The 20,530-nt window shown below is 56.1% G+C and overlaps 1 protein-coding gene and 1 long non-coding RNA gene across 2 annotated transcripts; one reads left to right on the top strand and one right to left on the bottom strand.

The window, feature by feature from the left end:
* Window positions 1-780: 780 nt before the first annotated feature.
* Window positions 781-18,384, top strand: LEMD2 (LEM domain nuclear envelope protein 2). Its single transcript, XM_025925718.2, has 9 exons — window positions 781-1,561; window positions 3,180-3,220; window positions 6,272-6,347; window positions 9,458-9,534; window positions 10,442-10,521; window positions 12,144-12,289; window positions 13,319-13,420; window positions 13,503-13,605; window positions 16,814-18,384. The coding sequence occupies exons 1-9, from the start codon at window positions 832-834 to the stop codon at window positions 16,962-16,964; spliced, it is 1,506 nt and encodes a 501-aa protein (XP_025781503.2). The 5' UTR covers window positions 781-831; the 3' UTR covers window positions 16,965-18,384.
* LOC147580887 (uncharacterized) lies at window positions 9,194-19,871 on the bottom strand. Its single transcript, XR_015251165.1, has 2 exons — window positions 18,684-19,871; window positions 9,194-18,352 (listed from the first exon to the last, which is right to left on the bottom strand). It is a non-coding gene; the product is annotated as an uncharacterized LOC147580887 (long non-coding RNA).
* Window positions 19,872-20,530: the final 659 nt, after the last annotated feature.

Below are 20,530 nucleotides of genomic sequence, written 5' to 3'. Positions count from 1 at the left end.
CCTCAACCTAAATCTGCAAGGGACACAGGACTGTATCTCAGGGGTCTTCCCCTACCCATCTCTCAGGGAAATCCCACTATCCAGACATATGGCCTCCTCCCAGAAGGCTGAACTGCCCACTCAAGCCCAAGGGCATTTGGCTCTTCCGCCTTCTCGGTGCATGCCTTCTCGGTGCATGCCTTCTCGGTGCATGCGGTGTCTGGCCTGAGGCAGGGCCGGTGCCCCCTCTGAGCCCCACCTCAGAGTTAACTCCCAAGAAAACACAGAAGCCTGTAGCCCTCGACCTCAGGTCGGACCGGGTCTCGTGGCATGCCTGGCGTCTAGTCCACGACCCAAAGCCCTTCCCTGACTGCAGAAGGGACCACACAAGGTCCCCAAGCACAGAGCGGCGAAGGGTCCCATCTCCCTGCTCTCCGTAGTGGCTTGTCTTTCACCATCAAGCAATTCATTCACTAAATCAACAATTCACTGAGTGCCTACCACGTGCCAGGGACCGCGCAAGGGGCGGAGGATTCAGAAAGAAAACACCGATTGGCCTTACAGACAAGGAGGAGGACTGAGTAAGGACGGAGGGGGGAAAAGGGAGGGGAAAAAAAAAAAAAAAAAAAAAAAAAAAACTCCTTGGACCTCTCCAACATGGCGGCCTTAATGGCCGAGTCTGACCCCCTCATCATGGCCGGCAATCGGGGAGGCGCCGACCTTCTCAACATGGCGGCAAAGGCCGACCTTCCCATCATGGCGCGGGGCCCCGCCCGCTCCGCCGCGGCCGCCGGCGAGAGCAGTTCCGGGTGCGGTGCGCGCCAGGGGCGGGCGGGGGGCGGCGTCCTGGCCATGGCCGGCCTGTCGGACCTGGAGCTGCGGCGGGAGCTACAGGCCCTGGGCTTCCAGCCAGGACCCATCACCGACACCACCCGGGACGTCTACCGCAACAAGCTGCGCCGCCTGCGGGGCGAGGCCCGGCTACGCGGCGAGGAGCGGCTGCGGGAGGAGGCCCGGCTGCGGGGCGAGGAGCGGCTGCGCGAGGAGGCCCGGCTGCGCGAAGAGGCGCCGCTGCGAGCCCGGCCCGCTGCGGCCTCCCTGCGAGCGGAGCCCTGGCACTCCCCGCCGGCCTCGGGCTCGGCCTACGCGACCTCTGGGGCCTTCGGCGATCTCGGGGCCTCCGCGGCTTCCTGGTCCGGGAGCCGCGGCTTCGCCTACCCCGCCCGCCCTGCGCCGCTCAGGCGCCGCGCCTCGGTCCGGGGCAGCTCCGAGGAGGACGAGGACGCCCGTCCGCTCGACCGGGCCGCGCCGGGCCACGGAGTCCGTCGCTGGTGGGCCACGACCCCGGCCCCGGCCCGGCTGCCCTCCACCCTCCTCGGCGCCGACCCGCGCCCGGGCCTGCGAGCGACGCGGACGGGCTCAGCCGGCGCGGCGCGGGCCCGGCCCGAAGCGGGGCGGCGGCTGGAGCGCTGCCTGTCCCGGCTCCTGTTCTGGGCCAGCCTGGGGCTGCTGCTCGTCTTCCTGGGCATCCTCTGGGTGAAGATGGGCAAGCCCTCGGCGCCGCAGGAGGCGGAGGACAACAGTACGTCCCGGGCCGGCGCAGGGGAGGGCCCCGGGCGCGCGAGTGTCCACCTGCACCACCACCGTTCCTCTCAGCGCCAGGCTGCACATTCCCGGGCCTTAGATGCCTCTGGCTGTCTTCTTACCTCCAGACCTTGATTCTCCTCCCTCCAGCGGTGGGAGAAGAGGGCCGGAGTTCCTGCATCTGCAATAATTTCTGTCTTCACTCTCTCCTGTTCTCATTTTCTGCCCTAGCCCTTCCTACCAATCTCCCTTTCAACCACGTGCTGGAAGCAGTCTTCATTCGTAGTCACTCCTTCCCCAACCTCTGGTTTTCCCTCTCTAGAGAGAACCACACCCCTCTCTAACAGACAGGTCCACCCCCATTCCTTTTTAGTTCTTTCTTAACTTGGATCTCTTGCTCATTCACACATTAGTGCCCATTCCAAGGCACCCCAGGTTTCACTGCCCACAGATCGGATCTGGTTGGGTTCCCAGCTTTGCAGCACCAAAAGACTTTAAACTGATGTAAATGGAGGCGTTTATCCTTGCTTACATTATCCTCCTGGAGTGTGTTAAGAAAGGGTTCTGTGAGTCAAGGACATTGCCAGCTATGCCGCTTCTGTCCACACTTTAGTTAGTGATTAGACATGACAATTAGAGGTCTGCAGGATACAGTATGTTTCCTGAATAGTTGACGATTTGTATGTTTCTTAAAAGGAAAATTTGCCTCTTGGGTAATTCTGGGCTTTAGCCGAACAGAAAACAACATAGAAATCATTCCTTTATAAGTTTTAGGGTGTGAAGCATATAAATTTAAAGTGTAAGTATAAAGTGGCATTGTAGTTCACCAACTTTTGATATTCTTTGCAAAGGATGAATGTGATTAATACTGTTCCCAGCCTCAAGCCAAGGCCACATCTTTCCATGCCTAACAGGAACGGCCAAAATGCAGGGAGATGCCAAATCATGTCTTAGCTATTGCAGCAGATGGGTATTTGGGTGTATGAACAAGCCTGTGGGCATGGGGATCCCAGACTCATGCACACACCCAAATAATTTCTTGGCTATAAGAGCAATTTATCCACCTACTAAAGAAAGTAAGCAGACCCGGGAGTCTGTGGGACTGTACTGATACCACAACAGTCAGACAGTATACTGTCCTACCGCTGAGATGCTTTCAGACAACAGCTCTTGGATATATACTGAGATCTACCTGGACTTCCCCTCCCACGATGTTACTGATCCCTGTTCAACACATCATTGTTTGCAGTTTCCAAAACCATCATGTGTATTGACTTGTTTGAGGCCAATGCCCCGAGTTAAACAGGGAGGGCTTTATTGATCCCATTTTACAAATGAGGAAACAGGCTCAGCGTGGTTGAGTTGCTGGATATGCCTAATCATTTCCAGCTAGGATTTGGACCCAGCTGTTCTGGTCCTAATTCCTAATCTAGGATTGGGAAACCCTGACATGTCTGCATTTTAAAAGTGCCTCATTTAGATGACATCTTTCTGATCCCCACCCTTAGGCTGGTAATGTTTTACTTCCCCTGAATTTTGAGAGTGGTCTTTTTTTTTTTGTCATCTTCTCCTTAACCCACACTTTTAATTTCCTGTGTTTCTTTTCTTGGTCTCAGTGAAATTATTGCCGGTGGACTGTGACAGCAAAACAGATGAGGTGAGTTTGAATTTCTTTAGCTTTTGTGATTCCTCTCAAGGATGTGAGCCTCCGTCAGGAGGTAAACTTCCCCAGAAAAAAGATCATAATAGGATCATTTTCAGGAGTGCTTCCTGTAATGCACCAGAATCACATCGTGTCCTGTGATGTTTGTGTCAGACTCAATTGTGGCAGCAAAAGAAGTACTTGAAACAGAGAGAATTGAGCTCCCGGGATCCAACCCTGGGATTGTTATGGAAGCTCTCCCACCCATCACAGCACTGGGGACTTGGATCTTCTGCCTAAGTCAATCTGGGGGGATGCGGTAGGTTGTGGTTGAAGGACCCCTCAAGCTCCCTGGCTTCCAGAGGAAGGGCTGGCGGTTTTTAAGCGTCGGGAGGCTGGGTTCTCAGGTCCACCTTTCCCTCTGGTAGTACATTTGTGGCTCTGACGATGCTGTTCGGATTTGAAACATCACGGGGGGCTGGTTTTAAACATACCTAAAGTGGAATTAGCCCCGTTAGTCTATAGATTTGTTTTATGAAGCTTTAATGTTCCCTACAAATAATATTTGGGGAATGCAAGCAGCCCTATCTGTCTGTGAGTCATGCAGGCAGCATCAGCAGGGAGCTGGGATGCTGGCACAGGTGACAGTCGGGGGAAGATAGGAGGCAGTAAATTTTCAGGTCATAAATCCTACAAGGAGGAGCCTTTTGCTGCCAGAGGGCATGACTTAGTAGTCTAATTATTAAGTGTGCAATGCCAGGCCTCCCCCGAGACCTCAGTCTCCATCTCTGGCAGCCCGGGGGCTGGGAAAGAAACAACCCATGGCCACACGTTCATTCTCTCACCCGTGTTAACGAAGGGGTGTCCCGATAATAGGTTTTATTGCTTCTTTTGGCTTCTGCGGTATCCTATTGGGGGCCGTCTCATTGCATTCATTTACTGCAGTCATCCACCAAGTATCGTTGCTTCTCAGTTGTTTTTGTGAAAACAGATTCATAAGAAGTTTAACCTGCCTTCTGTCGCGAAAACCACAGTGGGTGATTAGAGGCAGTGGCCCAGACAAAGAGGGAGTGGCCAGAACTTTGAACCCTGAAAGCAAAAACAGGAAACAAGGAACTTTTCTATAAGGCCTCTCTGGTTGCTATTGCTTGGTTCTTCTTCGTCCCACTCGAGTGAGCCCAGGCAGGCACAGTCCAGGTACCTGCGAAAGATGCGCTCAGCAAGCACACTGGATGCTTGCCACATCAGAGCATCGAAAGACAGGGTCTGGGCATCATCTCAGGCTCCAGTGAGCTGAGGTTGCATGGGGTGCTGCTGGCCTTTGTGAAGGGTGGACACAGGAACAGCAAGTTGGCAGATGCTTCTTGGCTTTGGTGAGGCTCATACCGAAAGTCTTGTTCTTTGCGCGGCTCAGGCTCACCCAGAACCCAGATGGGCATTTGAGTTTTAGATATACGTGTTCTTTCCCTTCTCAGCCAACTACGACACTTAGCGTTTTTCTTTCTGCCTTTGTGCTGCGGAAAGCGTGTGGACAGGCTGGGAGTGGGTGTGCTGTCTCAATCAGGCCGTCTCGTTGTCTGGTGCCTTCTGTCCTCCTGTTCCCTTTAGGTGGTATCAGCCCCGCTTTGCCTAAATGTCGGTGAGTTTGGAACAGAGTTAATTGTTACTGCTTTTTTTTTCTGGTTGTGACAGTAAGGTTTAGTATAGAAAATGTGACAAAAATCACCCATGATTCTGCCACCAAGGGGTACTCTCCATTCACATGTTGGGGGGCATTTCCTTCCCATCTCGTCTGCGTACCTGTGTTTATAGAATTGGGATCTCCGTGTATATTCAGTTACATTTCTTATCGTCAACATTTGCCATCTCATTAGTCTTTAAAAGGTAGTTTGGATACCTAATTCTGCTTACAGACCTGTGAGTTGTCTCTGAACATTTATGATCCTGTGGGTAAATCTTGGTTGTGTCATTTTGTACCTCGTAAAGGCTTTCGGGTCTTTAGGCAACACGAGGGGACGTTTCTTGGCCTCCGAGACTGTGAGAAACCAAGTCCATCCCGTTACAGGTGAGGGCAACGAGTGAGCCTGAGAAGGGAAGTGACTGTGGTCCCTTCTGCAGTTTGGAGCCAGAGCCTAGGCCCTAGGCGTCGGTCCACACCCTGCCCGGTCACAACGCAGAGGAGGTCTGAAGGGGGGCTCCAACACCTGTTAGCTGTGGCATCTTGGTGGCCTACCTAAGGTCTCCGCCTCGGGCTCCTCGTCTGAGAAACTGGTGTGCGGTCAGGACTGTGGTGGCGCTTCAGTGCGTGCCCACGTGTAAACGACTCAGCACAGCACATGGCTTGCCGTTCACTCTCCGGGAAGAGCAGCCTTTGTTTCAAATCTCCTAAATCTAGCGAGTCTAGCAAACTGGCGTCAGTTCTGTTACAGGTGCAGGAGATCTAGGTAGGCCTGTATTCCTAGTCCTATTTTCTCCTACACATGACTTCTTTCCCCCTCTAGTTGCAAGGTTTCTAGAAATTTCCCATTTCCAGTCCAGAAGCCAGTCCGAGATGAAGCATTTGCTGCAGCTAATCCACAGAACAGACAATTTATAGGCAGCATGCAGACAGCGGACTTTCCAAAAACAGACGGGAGTGGCCCGAGGGGAGAAGCGACTGCAGTCGTGTGGCATTTGCTTGGCCCGCCAAGGAGGCCGGGCTCCCGCGTTTCCCCACAGCCCCATCGCCTCTGCTCCGCAGCCCCACTTAATGGCCTTTATTCCAGCGAGAACCATGGGACAGAGGCCGGGAGCCTCCAAGATGCAGACCCTTAGTTACCGTGTCTGCTTTCAGCTCTGCCTCTGCTTTTACGGTGTTCCTCTTCGGTCAGTTAACCCGATATTTATCGACCCTGTCCTGGGCCCACCGCGTTGCAGAATTTGTTTTTTTGTTTTTTGTTTTTTAAAGTATGAGGTGTTTCTTGCTGCTTAGTACTTGACAGTGTAACCGAGGAGGTAAAACCAGACAGACAGAGCCCCCTTTCCCCCCACCCCTCCTTGCTGACTGCTTGTCCTGTGCCCTTTCAGTTCTGTCAGGCCAAGCAGAAGGCGGCCTTGCTGGAGCTGCTGCATGAACTGTACAACTTCCTGGCCATCCAAGCCGGTGAGTGGGTATCTTGAGGCCTGAGATTCCTCATGAGGGTGTGGGCTATTACCCCGATCAGCCAGGCTGGGGCTGGCTGGCTGGCCGGCAGGTGGCTGAGATGCTCTGTGGAGATCTTCCAGAAGATATACTCAGAAACCAAGTCTTGCCTTCCCTGCTTCCCCACTCAGACACATCTCTTTTAAGCCTACATTTCGTTCTTATATCCCCTTTAAGGGTCCCAGGGGTCCTGGCACATGCACAGGCCTTTCTGCCTTCCCTAGATGCCCACCACCTGATGTTTTGGGGGTTCATGTTGATTGGAAGGGGCCAGGCCCCAGGTCTTCTCAGAGTCTGGGTCTTCTGACCTAGAGGGCCTCCCTATATCAGATGGTCGGCCAGGCCAGGAGGAGAGGCATAGGCAGGTGGCAGGGGTGTGCCTGGGGGGGCCAGTCACACTCGGGCCCATCCAGCTTGCCAGGGCCCTGGTGTGACAGCTGGTCCTGATCTCCCCATCTGGCCTCAGGACTTCAGAGAAGTCCCGTACTCTCTCAGGAACTCCCCATCTTACCAGGCAATCTTGGGTTTTTTTTTTTTTTTTTTTTTTACAAAATGAAAATTAAGTGCTCTACTCTAGAGGAGGGTACTTCTAGCACCCCCAGGATGCCCCTAAAAAGCCATCCATCCAGAAGGTCCCCCTACTGCTTTATTTAGAAAATTATTCTTTGAGGCCAGAGATACCACCTCCCCACACCTCTCAGAATCACTTGCTAAAGGTATCGGTGAATGACCAGGGCTTGAGTACCAGGCTAAATATATTTGGCACCAAAATCAGACAGAGCTATTCAGTCTTATGAGATGTTCAGGAGGCACCTCTTACCTGTGGGGCCAACCCTTGTGGAAGGTTGTTGCTAGGAAATCAAGGCCAGATGGGCCTGTAGTGGGCCCTCAGCCCTCGGGGCCAGTCTTGTGGTCCCAGCTCTGCCACCACCTCCCTCCTGAACGGTGGGAGACTGGAGGTGGTCATGGAGGCATCTGTGAGCAGCTCAGAGGAGCAGAGCAGGAGGAATGGGAGCTCACGGCATCGCAGGCCTCAGGGGCCTTTCTCCATGGCTGAGGTGCTTAGACTATAAATTTTGGCCTGTGAGGGTGTTCCAGACCTTAATGACTCAGCTGTGGCCCAGGAACCAGCAGCATCAGGATCACCCAGGAGCTTGTTGGAAATGCAGACTCTGAGGTCCCATCCCGAACCTATGAATTAAAGTCTGCATTTTCAGAAGCCCCCCGGGGCATAAAGTAGAGAAGCTCTCCTCTTAAACTGTGGATGCTGGTAGACATTTTTCCTCCACCCCGCCCTTCATATGTGGTCCTGGCTTATGCCATCCAGGGCTTTGCTGCCTCCTGTCCTCTGACAAGCCTGGCAGCGGCGACCCTGAGGGTCTCGCCGCAGGGGAATGAGGGCTCTACTAGGCCATACTCCCCTCCCACCCCCGCCCTGCCTTGGAGGTCACCTATGGGCAGGGAATTGTGGTGGCCTTTGCAGCCCACGGGCTGCTTAATGGTCTAGTAGAAGAGACAAACCACCTACCTCCCTGACCACTGGCTGATACACAGTGTGACTGGATGAGAACCGAGAGGCCGGAAGTTCCAGGAGGCACGTTGCCTTTTAGCTGGAGCAGTCGGGAAAGTGTCACAGGGGAGGCGGTGTCTGCCGGGCGCTGAAGCCCAGCAAGGATTGGTTCTGCATATGTGCGGGGGAAGACAAGGCCAAAGGGGAAATGACAGGGTCAGGGCTGGAAGCGGCTGGCCACGTGAGGGAAGAAAAAATGGAAGGAATGGAGTTTGGAAAGGTCGGCCGGGCTCTACCATGGGTGGCCGTAGAGGCCAGGCCCTTGGGGCTTCATCCTGCAGGCACTGAGCACCGGGGAGGCTTCTGAGCAGGGGAGTGATGTGCTGAGAGCCAGCAGCCAGGAATGCAAATGTGACAGCAGCTTGAGTGTAGTAGTGTCACGTAAGCAAAATCGTTTTAAAGTTTGGTTGCTCAAACGTGGAAGAGAAAGGGGAGAGGAGGCAACCAATCAGGAGGCCGTGGCGGTGGTCCAGGCGGGGTGATCTGGGGTGGGGCAGACCATGGCAGCCACCTTGGTCTCAGGGGTCCCATAAGGTCAAGATCAACTTGGCATAGGAGGGATAAGCTTTAGTTCGTTCTCAAGCTTTTTAATGTTCATTCCCAGCCACTCAGTCCCCAGCACACAGACGCACAGACTAGCCATCCGTAGCCCCTAAGCTGTGCCAGGTTAAGAGCAGTCAGGCTGTGTGTGGGTTCAGGTTCTTGTACCTGCCGACCCTGTGCTGTCCCTGCTCTCAAGGAGTCTAGTGACCCATGGGAAACAGCACGTTGTGGGTGGACCATAGCAGGCTTTTGAGAACCAACGGCTGTGGTGGGCCCCCAAGTCCAGAGCAATTTGGTCCAACAAGATTCTCCCACGGGCTGGGGATTTTTCAGAGGACGTGGCCCCGGGCAGGCCTAAGGGGAGGCTCCCAGCTCCATCCTGGGTGGGAGCTGTTCACCCAGGGTGCTTGGAAGGGAGTGGCCCCTTGGAGCACCATGCAGAGGCCCCACTACCCAGCTCAGAGATGCCCTCTTTCTCTTTGGGCCATTTTGGACACCCCTCCCCAGAACCCCTTGAAACGGTGGGCCTGGAGTTCAGGTCACCTGCCTATGTCACGGTCAGAATCCCTGCAGTGCCTCCGGCCTCCCTGCCTTTCTTTTTTCCCAGGTTGTGTTTATTTATAGTGCCATTCTGGTACCTTCCAAAGCTATCTGTCTGATCCTTTTAGGGATCAATTGCAAACAGACCTTAGGATTGGGCAGCTTTTTAGTCATTTAATGCAAATCACCGCACTGCTTTGCAGGTCAGGTTTTAATGATCTGGAATCGATCCAAGCTAAGTGGCTTTTGATCTTGCTGCAGAGTGAAGATGCCCCACAGAAGCCAGAGCCACAGGGCCACATGCTCCCTATCAGAGCTGATGGCTTGATTCTTGCTGCATTTTTTTTAGTCCGTTTCAGAGTCATTTTTTTTCCCCCACCTCTTCTTTGTGTTTGAATGTGTGTTTTTTTCCTCCTAGGTAATTTTGAATGTGGAAATCCAGAGAAGCTGAAAAGCAAATGCATTCCTGTAATGGAGGCCCAGGAATACCTAGCAGTAAGTAAGGCTGCAGCGCTTACCCATTCCCGAGAGGTGCTGGCGCTTTTGTAGTGATCTTTCAAGCCCTGCTTTTTTTTTTTTTTCCCTTTTTGTTTTGTGTTTGCTTTTTGGCTTTTTTGTTTTCCTTTTTTTTTTTTTTTTTAACTTAGTTGAGTGCTAGGCTGCTGCAAGTTTAGGCAGCAGTAGGGGTGACCGGTCCAAGGTGAGCTATGAGCCAGAGCCCAGCCTGCTGGCATGTGGGTGGGGGGCTGGCTCCTGAGCCGCCAGTGCGGCCACTGCAGGCCACCTCTTCTTTAAGTGGCCCTGTTACTCGCTCCCCCTTGCTCTCCTTCCCAGCAGCTTTGTGGATCTACATTTCACCTGTCCGTTCTCTCCTTTTCGTTCGCTGTGCAGATTGCTCAGGGTCTGCTTGACTGTGTGCCTGGCCCCAGTTTGATAGAATGGCGGAACTTTGGAGCTGACAGAAACCTTAGGGGTCTCCTAGGTCATTGCCACTTCCCAGACAAGGAAGCTGAGACTCAGAGAGGGACAGGGACTTGCCCAAGGCCACACATCTGGGACTGGCCACTGGGCTCCCATCCCCACACTGTTTTTCATTTTCCCCAAGATGAGCTGCCAGCTCTCTGGCCTGACACTTTGGTCCTCGAGGAGATGATAATTCCTTTGGCTACCTCAGACCTGCGTCGTTTCCTCGTGCGTGCTTCCACATCAACTCCTCCGGGCAGAGCTCCTTCTTGACTCCCAGCAGCCCAGATTTCCTGCCTGCCACTTTGCTGTGCATGTAGTGGAATAGGGCTTTGGGGCCCACGGAGGGCACGGGAGAGGGCTTCCTTAATCCAGCAGGAGAATAACGTTCCCGCTGCTCGGCCCAGACGCAGAACTCATCTCCCGCCCCCTCCCACAGAACGTGACCAGCAGCTCCTCTGCCAAGTTTGAAGCTGCGCTGACCTGGATACTGAGCAGTAACAAGGACGTGGGCATCTGGTGAGTGCGGGCGAGACATCACAGGGTGGCGGCCCCGCCACAAGCACCCGTGGCCGTGGTCCTCACCCATCAGCTGACTGCCGTGTGCTCACAGAGGTGTCTCGGGTCTGAAGTTAGAGGTAGGTCTCCCAGCTGAGTCCTTGTGGGCTAAGCCTGAAGCCAGGCAACGGAAGGAAGAAGCGTTTGGGGTGCAGATAAGACACAAAATCCGGGTGGCGGGACGTTAGCCTAGTGTTCCAGCTAAACCTGTTTCAGGTGACTCGCTTTGAATTCACTGGTCCCACGTGGGTTGCTGGAGAAGGCATTTTTCTGCACTTCCTCTCCCCGGGTGCTAGTTTTCATTCCTAGACAAATGTTTCTGTATGTCGGTTTCACTCTGTGTGGAAATGGCTAAAGGAAATACTGGATTTTATTCTGACTGGGCAGTTCTGCCTCAGTTCTGTCTCTGGGGAGCACTGTTCGCAGAGATGGTGAGCCCTCTCGCCCTCCTGAAAAGCCCCATCTGGCTGCTCAGCTGGCGGGGGCAGGGCACACCAGTGATGCCCCCCCCCCCCCCCACCAGAGTTCATCATCCTGGCACTGCCTCTCGTTTCTCAGGGTTTGTCGGGGTCTCTGCTCAGGCCATAGCTCCTGATATTCAGACACCCTCCAGGGTTTTGTTCCCTTCCTCTCTAATCCACCCAGACTACTAATTCCATCAGCAGTGCCTCTACCGGAAGCCCCTCGGGCAGCTCAACCCAAAGCTTGATAACTGGATGCGTGGCACGATTAAAATTCGTTGGCTTAAAAAAGAATAAAGCTTCCCTGAGTGGCTGAGCGATTTTCCTGTGTGTTAGGAAAGGCGAAGGAGAATATGGATTTTATCCTCCACGGCACTCACCGAAGCTGCTAGCACAGAAGAATGATGACGCTCGCCCTTCCACTCTGGGGAAGGTAGTCAGGAGGGGGGCCGGGCCCAGCTCACACGACCAGTGTTCAAAGTGGGTCGTTAGAAGTCGGGACGCTACAGATACTGGGCATTGCACTGTGCGGTCCAGAGCACGAGACTGTCACCCAGCTGGAAGAACGTGTAGGTGTGGGCATCCATCCCTGTGTGTCCTGACACCTCCTCTCAGTGGCCAGGGTGGAGGCGCTGGGGCTGGGGCCTGGCCTCGGGGAGCCCGGTGGTCGTCATTCCCTGAGCCTCACGGCACCCCGATCTTTACCCTTAAACAGCTTATATGCCTCTTTGTCACCATCACTGAGGAAAAGCACACCCTCCCAGACTCTTTCAGTTCCTGCCATGCAGTGCAAAGCCAGCAATTCAGTAAACATTTCCATTTCTCTATGCTGGGAGGTGGGAATCCAATTTACAGTTTAATCTTCCACACGCTGAGAGGGGCTGTCAAAAGACCCGACAGAGGGGGACGTCACTTTAGCAGTAGGGGTTCAAGCCTGCTGCCGTCTTTAAAGCTTTATTCTTCCTAAGTAGCCAACGTGGGAAATTTCGGGAAAGCATGCAACCAGGATACCGAGTCTATTTCATAAGCAAGTAGAGGCCTCAAAGCCCATCCTTGAGTGGGGCCGATCCCACGGCTCCTGGGAGCTTTTGAATGTGTCTGCAGCCCTGTGTCCTGTTTCAGGTTGAAAGGGGAAGACCCATCAGAATTGGTGACGACCGTGGACAAGGTGGTGTGCCTGGAATCCGCCCGCCCGCGCATGGGTGTCGGCTGCCGCCTGAGCCGCGCCCTGTTCACTGCCATCACCAACTTGCTCATCTTCTTCTGGTGTAAGTCCTTGGCTGCCCTTCTCCCCCCCTGCCTGTGCCGCGGGGACTGCTCCCAGAACACCTCCCAGGAGCCCAGCTCAGTGACACTCCTAGGCATGAGTGATGAGTTCTGGAAGCCCAGGCCCAGAGAGTTCATTTCTGTCTAGTGAACCTGAGGTCTGTCTAATAAAACAGAGGAGATGAACAAGTCAGCCTCTGCCCTGGTTCATCTTACCTTTAGAGACTGGTGGCGGGAGCGTGAGGATAACTAAAAACATCCTTGCTCAGGGTCGGGGACCGTCAGTGTCCCTGAAAGGGAGATGGGCGCTGGCTGGAGCCCAGCATCGTCGCCCTGGGGGCCCCAGAGTGCAGGCCTCTCTGAGGAGGAGGCGCACCAGGAGCTTGGCCTAGTTTTACTCCCTCTCCTTGGGAGCTCTAGGTACCTGATGAAAGCAGGAAGGACCCTTTCAGCGCTGAGCTGAAAAGCAGAGCGCGAGTCTTGTCTCCCGACATCAGGGGCCGCCTTTGAGCAGAGACCTTGGGGTGTCTCTGAAGGCAAAAGGCCGAGTCCTAGAAACTGCCGGCTCTGCAGACATGGCAGAGTTACAAATCACAGGCCATCTGGGCGTGCACACAGCTCCCTCACCCACACCATCAGGCACAGACATCATTATCGGCAGCAGCATCCCGGAATACAAAGGGCCCTGCATGTATATATGTATGAAACGCCGTGTTCTGGTTCACAAGGGAGGAGATGAAAGTCCCGGAATGCAGTTGGGAGGAGCTGCAATCTGGACGGCTGGGGATACCTCTGTGGTGACAGCCGGCAGGAGGAAGATGATCATTTAATGGCCTGCCTTCCCTTTGCATTTCCACCTCCTTTGTCCCCTCCCGCATGCTAGCCGGGGCCTGACACATAGTAGGTGCTCACAACACTTGTACGGCTCACCCATAGCCTCCAGCACGGCCACCGACCCAGACTGACACGCAGTGTGCCTCTGAGTGGCCGCAGGTGACGTGAGGATTAACCGGGCCCTTGTTCCCTCACAGGCTTGGCCTTTCTGTGGGGCCTCCTGATCCTCCTGAAGTATCGGTGGCGGAAGTTGGAAGAAGAGGAGCAAGCCATGTATGAGATGGTGAAGAAGATTATAGGTGTGTGGCCCCTGGGGCGAGGACTGCGGGCACCCGCCGGAAGGTCCTTGTCCTAAACCGTGCCCCCTGCCCTACCCTGCAGACGTGGTCCAGGACCATTACGTGGACTGGGAGCAGGACATGGAGCGCTACCCGTACGTGGGCATCCTGCACGTGCGCGACACCCTGATCCCTCCGCAGAGCCGGTGAGTCCTGGTCCGGCCCTGCCGAGTGCCACGGAAGGAGCCCCGAGCATCAGTTATGGGGCGGGGGGAGGGGGAGCTCAGCCCCGAGGATCCCAGGGGAGGGGGCCACCATGCACGCCTCCTGCCACTCCTCCGGCGCTCGGCTCTTCGTGGCAGAACGCAGACCAGAGGTTTAGAAACATGGTCCCACTCCTCTGTTAGCGTTGGTTGGCTCAAGCCGGGAAGGATCTGATAGGTTTCCATTAGTGGAAGTCCAGAGTCATGTGCGCTCCAGACACAGAATAGTCGGGTCCCTGGTCCCTTTTTTCTGCGATCCTTGGGGTCCTGGCTTCTGTGGATGTCGTGCGCTGGCGGGAGTTCCTCGCGGTCACAGGATGGTGGCCAGCAGCAGCTGGACCAGCATCTGCCTTGTCACAGCCAGCAGGGGAGAGAGGGGCCTCCCGTTGCTCTCACAAGCAGGAGAAAACATTCCCAGAAGCTGCCAGTGACACACTCACTGAGGCCCTGCTGGCCAGACTCGGTTACTTGTCTGTTCTTTAGAATTTTTGAGAGAGAAACAAAGTGTGATTGGAGGAGGGGCAGAGAGAGGGAGACACAGAATCCAAAGCAGGCTGCAGGTTCTGAGCTGTCAGCACAGAGCCCAACGCGGGGCTTAAACCCACAAACTGTGAGATGGTGACCTGAGCCGAAGCTGGACACTTAACCGACTGAGCCACCCACGTGCCCCATATTCTTGAATCAGTCACTAGTAAGGAGGAGATTGTTTTTCAAACATTTTTAACCACGGCCCATGACATGTTATCTAAAATACGGTTCACTTCCCACACACGCATGCGCACGCACACAAGTGTACCTGCAGTTGAAAGCAGAACTTCACAGCCGTGGATGGGGTCCGTTCCCAGGGGGCACGGCTGCATGGGAAGGGGTAACAGGCCGTTGTCCCGCATGACACCAGGGGACCTTTCACATGGACTGCAAATGCCGGATGTGGGCATCTGCAAAACCGCATGTGGGGTAGCTTTGGAGGACGGGGTCCCAGGGGGCAGCCATCAGGGCCCGCCGAGGTGTCGGCCCAGATTGTGGGGCCCCCCTCAGTAGCTCGCCGCAGTCTCCAGCCGGATGCCATCTCTCCGGAGGGGGACGAACACTCACTGCAAGCCAGCGCTGCTCTGTGCCCTCCACGGGCAAAGCCCACACTCACTGGCTCCTCACTGTGGCCCTGCAAGGTGAGAACAGTGAGTACCCCATCTAACAGATGAGGAAACTGAGGCACAGGGAGGTTAAGGAGCTTGCTCGAGGCCCAGCGCTAGTGGCACGTCTGTGCAACCCAAGAGGAACTGGAAGAGCAAAACATTTAAGGTTTTACTTGTAAATGCTTAGTAACTTTCATCCTTCTTTAGGGACGTGCAGGCAGGAAGCTTAGGGAGAGCAGACTGACCACGGCAGCGTTGGCTCGTGCTTGTTGTTTGGTCCTCAGCAGGAGGCAGCTACGTCGCCCTCCGGCTCCCAAGAGGAGGCCGCTTGGTGTTTTCAGACTCCCACCAAATTCCTGGCCCCACCAGGAGTCGCCACGTGACCATGAGTCACGGCCACTCCGAGCCAGTTTCCTCATCCAAAACAAAGACACCACTGCCGCGCAGAGGGCTGCGCTGAAGCCCTTGTTTACGCAACAAATGTTTATTGAGCACCAACCGCAGGCCACATGCTACTGGGTCCCAGGGAGACGGTGGGGAGAAGAAACCCAAATCCGCACCCCAGCGGAACATTGGTTCTAGGGAGGAAGAGAGGTGACAAGATGCATAAGGAAAATGTGTGCTATTAGGCAGTAGTGACAAGTCCTCAGGAAAGGGGGACGGGGTGTCAGGAAGTAGCCTCACAGCTCATTAAGTCTGTGCCTAGCACGTGAGCACTCACCCAGGAGTGGCCCTTGTTGCTTGGGCTTCAGTTCCATGCAACCCACATGCTCACTGAAGTAAGAGCAAGAGTGCCGTCGCGGCTTGTCTCCGGCCGGGCCACCTGGCCTCAGCTCCCACGCCACAGCAGGGACCACAGGCGGGACTGAGCCCGGTCGGTAAACCCCGGGAGACTCAAGCCATGTTGGCTCCCAGCCTCTCGATTTATCTCCCAGGCCCCCGGTCGGTGCACCTGAGCCCTCATGTCGTGAGGACCTGTCCGCTGCTGTCGGCCCTGCGTGGGCACCGTCGGGTGTGGCCTGCAGAGGAGGGTCTGCCCGTGAGACTGAGGGAGAGCCGTGGGGCCTGGCTGGCGCAGGCCTGCTCGCTGCCTGGGAGGGGGGGCTGGGGCTAGAGCAGCCCAGTGGGCCTGCCCCACGGGACCTGACCTCTGGAGGAGAAAGCCCTGACACCCCAACTCTGACTCCTGACCCACGGGCCACCTTGGGTGCTTCCCTCCTTTGTCCTCCCCCAGGTGGAACCTTCCCGCTCCCTCATGTACACACCCATGTTCACTCTCCACTCGAGGGGTCACAGGGAGGTGGTCTGCGGTGCTGACGAAGGACGGGAACTCATCGAAGAGAGGACGTCAAAGCAATCCTCCCTGACTGCCTTGGAATCTTCCTGTCTAGTCTGGAGGGGGAAGAGACCACAGGGGGCTGTCCAAGGGGATGCAAGGCCCCAGGGACCCAGCAGAGCAGAAGGGGCCCTGGCCGGTAGCTCTGGTTCCAAGAGCAGCTCCAGCTTCTTCGCCTCCCCGGTTGGATGCTTAGCTCATTCGCGTGCTCCAAAGTACTGTGGAGTTTGGACTCGACAGCCCAGTGGCCACTCTTTAATTAGCCCACATGGGGCATTAGAATGCAGCCGGCACCGGTGGTGGGGCCGCCTGGCCCGGGCTGCTGCGGTAACAGGTCCCAGCAAGCGCTGGCTGAGGCCAGCACAACCCCTTCCCTCTTGGACACCTGGGGGTGCCCTGGCCCCCTCTGGCCCCCTTCAGCTCCCTTTAATTGAATGCTTTTGGAGCAGAGAAGGTTGAGGAATTATTTCTCTGTGGCTCAAGAAATTCCTCTCCTCTGCAGGAGCTCTGTTAGTACCTGATGCCTTTTCCTCCCGCAGATAAATTCTGCGCGAGATCCTAGAGTCAGGGCCCAAGTTGGTACAGAGGGTGCGTCCGGACCAGCTCGCTTCTCTGGGCAGTACCCAGTGGAGCTGCGGGGGCGCAGCTTGCCTGCTGAGCCTGGTCCTTGTCGTTGCAGGAGGCGCATGAAGCGGGTCTGGGACCGGGCTGTGGAGTTCCTGGCGTCCAACGAATCCCGGATCCAGACAGAGTCCCACCGTGTGGCTGGAGAGGATATGCTGGTGTGGAGATGGACTAAGCCCTCTTCCTTCTCCGACTCAGAGCGATAAATCCCGGGCGGGGGCCTGTTCCCAGTCGGCCTGTCCCAGGCCAGTCCCCTCCGGGGGCGCGAGAAGGCCACCAGACCTGCCAGTGCTGAATTCACACTTGCCTTGACTTTCACCTTCCTCCAGACTCTGGTTCCAAAGGTCTCTGTAAGACTCTTCAGAGATTAGCTTGTAGGGAAGCGTGGGCTTCCTTGAAGGGCACAGGGGAAAAGCCAGAGGCCTTGCCCTCTGCATTGGTCCAATCCTGTGCCCCGATTGCCGGCAGGAGAGGGGAGAAGGGTTTGTTTTTGATGAACAAAAAAGATGAAAGAGCAGCAGCTGTGAGACCCTGCAGAGCTAGTGTGCGGTTAGGTGGGCTGGAGCTCGTCCACCGCTGGCGAGCACTCAGCAGGGTGGGCATCGTGCAGGTGGGCGGTGGGTCGGGATGGCAGGCTGGGGCGGCAGGGGTCGGGGAGCAGATTGGTCCATGTGCCTTCAGAGGGTGTTACCTGGGAGCTCAAGGGTGAGGGGAGAAAGCCTGTCCTCTAGCTGGGTTGGGCCTCTTTTATCCTGAAGGGGGAAGGTGCTAGCAATTAGAACGAGTACTGTAGAAGGACTATCTAGAAATGCCAGGCCCTGGCACGCAGGACCCTTGGGTCGGGAGTGAGCTGCTGGCGTGGCCGCCTGAGAGCAACCGGGAGCAGACACGGGCCGAAAGCGGCGAGGCGGGTAGAGCTGCCCAGAGGCGGCCTCTTTAGTGGTGCTGCTCACAGAGTCGCAGTTCTAGACCAGACCTGCAGCCAGGGCACTGCATCGGGCCGAGAACGCAGATTGCAGGACCCGGGGAGGGTCTCGCCTCCGGCGTGCGACGGTCACCTTGTCCCGTGGCGGCCACAGCGTCCCCACGCCGGGGCTGCTGAAGCAGAACTTCCGGCACCGACTAGGTTCGCAAGGGCGGCTCGGCTGCCCCCTGCTGGCCACCCCGGGAGCGTGCCGGCGCCGCCGCAGACCTTCGCGGCCCCCCGCCAGCCCATCAGCCCGCGTCGCGGGAGCCTGTCTCCGCAAACACCCGGGCGGGGGGCCTTATTAGTTAAGTGCGAGGAGCCTCTCCAGCAGAGCCTCGTCCCCATATGTTCTCATCTGCGGCCGCGGGAGAGGGGCAAGCAGAGGAGCCGAAACAGCTGCCTCCAGAAGGCACCGACCACCCCCTTTCGGTCTTCCTGGTATTTTTTATTTCCTTAATAAAGCTCCGGTCTCCCTCATTTGAGCAATACTCTCTCATTTCCTCTGATGTCTGGATGATCGGCGGGGCTGGACTCTGAGCGCCAGCCCCGTGGCAAAGAAATGGTCTCTTAATCAAGGCTGCAGCCAGAAGAATAATGCTGCAACAGGCTTCAATATCAGGGTTGAAACTGTTGGATAAATAAACTATTTATTAAAAATGGATGTGTTTCTCGTGCATGGTTCTTCTCCTTCCCCCCCGCCCAAGCAAGTTATAAGGAATGGTAAGTGGTGGGGTTACGAAGCACTGGCTCCCGAGAGGTCAGCTGGAAGAGGAGGCTGGGGTGGGCCGCGCAGGGGCCCTGAGCCTTCTCGGGACAGCTGGCCTTCCTCCCTCCGGGCCCCGGCCTTTTCGTGACCGGGTTCTCCAGCAAACTACACAACCTCTCAGAGCCTTAGTTTCCCCATTTACAACAGGGCATGACTACCACACCCTGCAGGATGAAGTCAAAAGGCACCCACCTGGTCCCAGTGAGTGGGTGGCAAGGGCTGGAGATCGGTAGACCCTCTTTCCTGGGCCCCGTTTCTGCCTCCCCGCAGGGCCCCAGAGGCCCCCAGGGGGAGAAAGGAAGAGCAGAGTGAGGTCGGGTGGGGCTCCTTGGCAGCCGACGGTGTCCTTAAAGGAGGCGGGAGATTGATGTTGGCAACACTCTAGTCTGGAGACTGCGGAGGCCCAAGTGCTGTCTGGGAGGGAGCAGGGCCCGCAGGACTCTGCAGGGCAGGGGCTCACTGTGCTGCCGGCCCTACGGCTCTCCACCAGGGCAGCCCCTACCCCGAGGGCACACCAGAGCTGCGGGCATTGGAGCTGGCACCAAGATCCAGCCCTTCCTCCTCAGCCGGCCCTGCTGCGCCCCCGCGCGGTCCCACCTGCAGGTGGTGGCTGGCCGGTGAGCACCGTCCCGCTCTCCTCCCATCTGCTGGGAATTTGCTGGATAAATTGATAGTCAAAGGACCCAGACAGAAATGAGCCCACCTTTCCCTTTTCTGTTTTTCAGTGAAACATTCTCCCTCTGCTGTGTTTTGTCTTAAGCTGTGAAGGGAGCTAATGCAGGGCTCTATTTCTGTGAGACTGTTTGGAGAGCGGGAGCAAGATCAAAATAAGCCAAATAACAAAAGGCCCCCGCCAGCCGGCCCCTGCCTTTATGGAGCACGGAGCGCCCGAGCGGCACAAAGGCCCGGAGATGCGTCCTCTGCCGCACAGCCTCCGATCCGGCCCTGCAGCCCTCCTCCACTTTGAAGGGCCACGTCTTTCTTTCAAGCAGCTCTCACTGCACAAGGGACAGGGCAGGGTGGTGGGATTTGCCTGAGGAGGGGGTCTGAGGGCATCTTTTTTGGGTGGGAGCCATTACAGAGAAGTTTCCATTGCTCTGCCCACTCCCTTCAAGGCTCCCTGGGCCGCGGACCTGTCTTTCTTCAGTGACAAATAGCCCTCTTGGGCTTGGGTGGCGCCAATAAAGAAGCTTGGGGAGTACGAGAGGGAGAGGCTGTACCCCACAAATCTCGGCCGTGGACGTCCACCCAGGAGCTCCAGGCCATCTTCCGGAGCCTCTGCTCAGGAGAAAGGTAAACACGGCCATTTGTCACTGACTTATCATAAGAACTGCGGTAGCAGCTGTTCCCCTTAATTAATACACCATTGACTTTGAGCCTCACACAAAAAAAATCCCTTTGTTGAGGCAGGTGTGCGGACTTCAAATCCATTATCCTGTCGGCCTCCACCAAAGGGAAGGGGCCGGGCAGTGGTTAGGCAGCAACTGGACGCAACTCTTCCAGCAGCCCTCCTCAGGCAGCCAGGCCAGCTTCTCCACCCCTGTCCCCAGAGAAAGCTCTGGACACAAGGAGAGAATCTGGACAGAGGGGCCCATGGTGCACCAGGGAAAAGAGAGGCAGAGGGGATAAGTGGGGGCAGGGGGGTGGGGGAACGTGCCACCAATGAGCAGTGGGGTGGAGGCAGGCACTCAGCATCTTCAGGACCGGCTCTGTCCTTTGCTGGGACCTTGCACTCATCAGTCACTTTGTCCCTGTAGCGGGGGAAGTTATTAGGAAAAGGCAAAATCAGCCAATACATGACAGCATTATGACAAGCTCATAGGGAGCTTTAGCCCGCCGAATGACCACAACACCCCCACGCTGTGGTTATCCCCTTTATATGGGATGGGGGAAACTGAGGCACAGGTTGGTCAGGCAAGTAGTGGAGCTGCGGTCCGAACACCCAGACAGACCAGCTCCAGAGCCTGTGTTGTCAGCCCTGCTCTCTTCCCTTCTCCGAAGAAAGTAAGGGGGGGCCACTCAAGATTTGTCGGGCTGCC

The sequence above is a fragment of the Puma concolor genome, chromosome B2, assembly GCF_028749965.1.
Source record: "Puma concolor isolate L17-30 chromosome B2, mPumCon1.1.hap2, whole genome shotgun sequence".
Lineage (NCBI taxonomy): Eukaryota > Metazoa > Chordata > Mammalia > Carnivora > Felidae > Puma > Puma concolor.
Note: the sequence above shows the minus strand (reverse complement) of the source record. Positions and strands in the feature narration are given on the sequence as shown.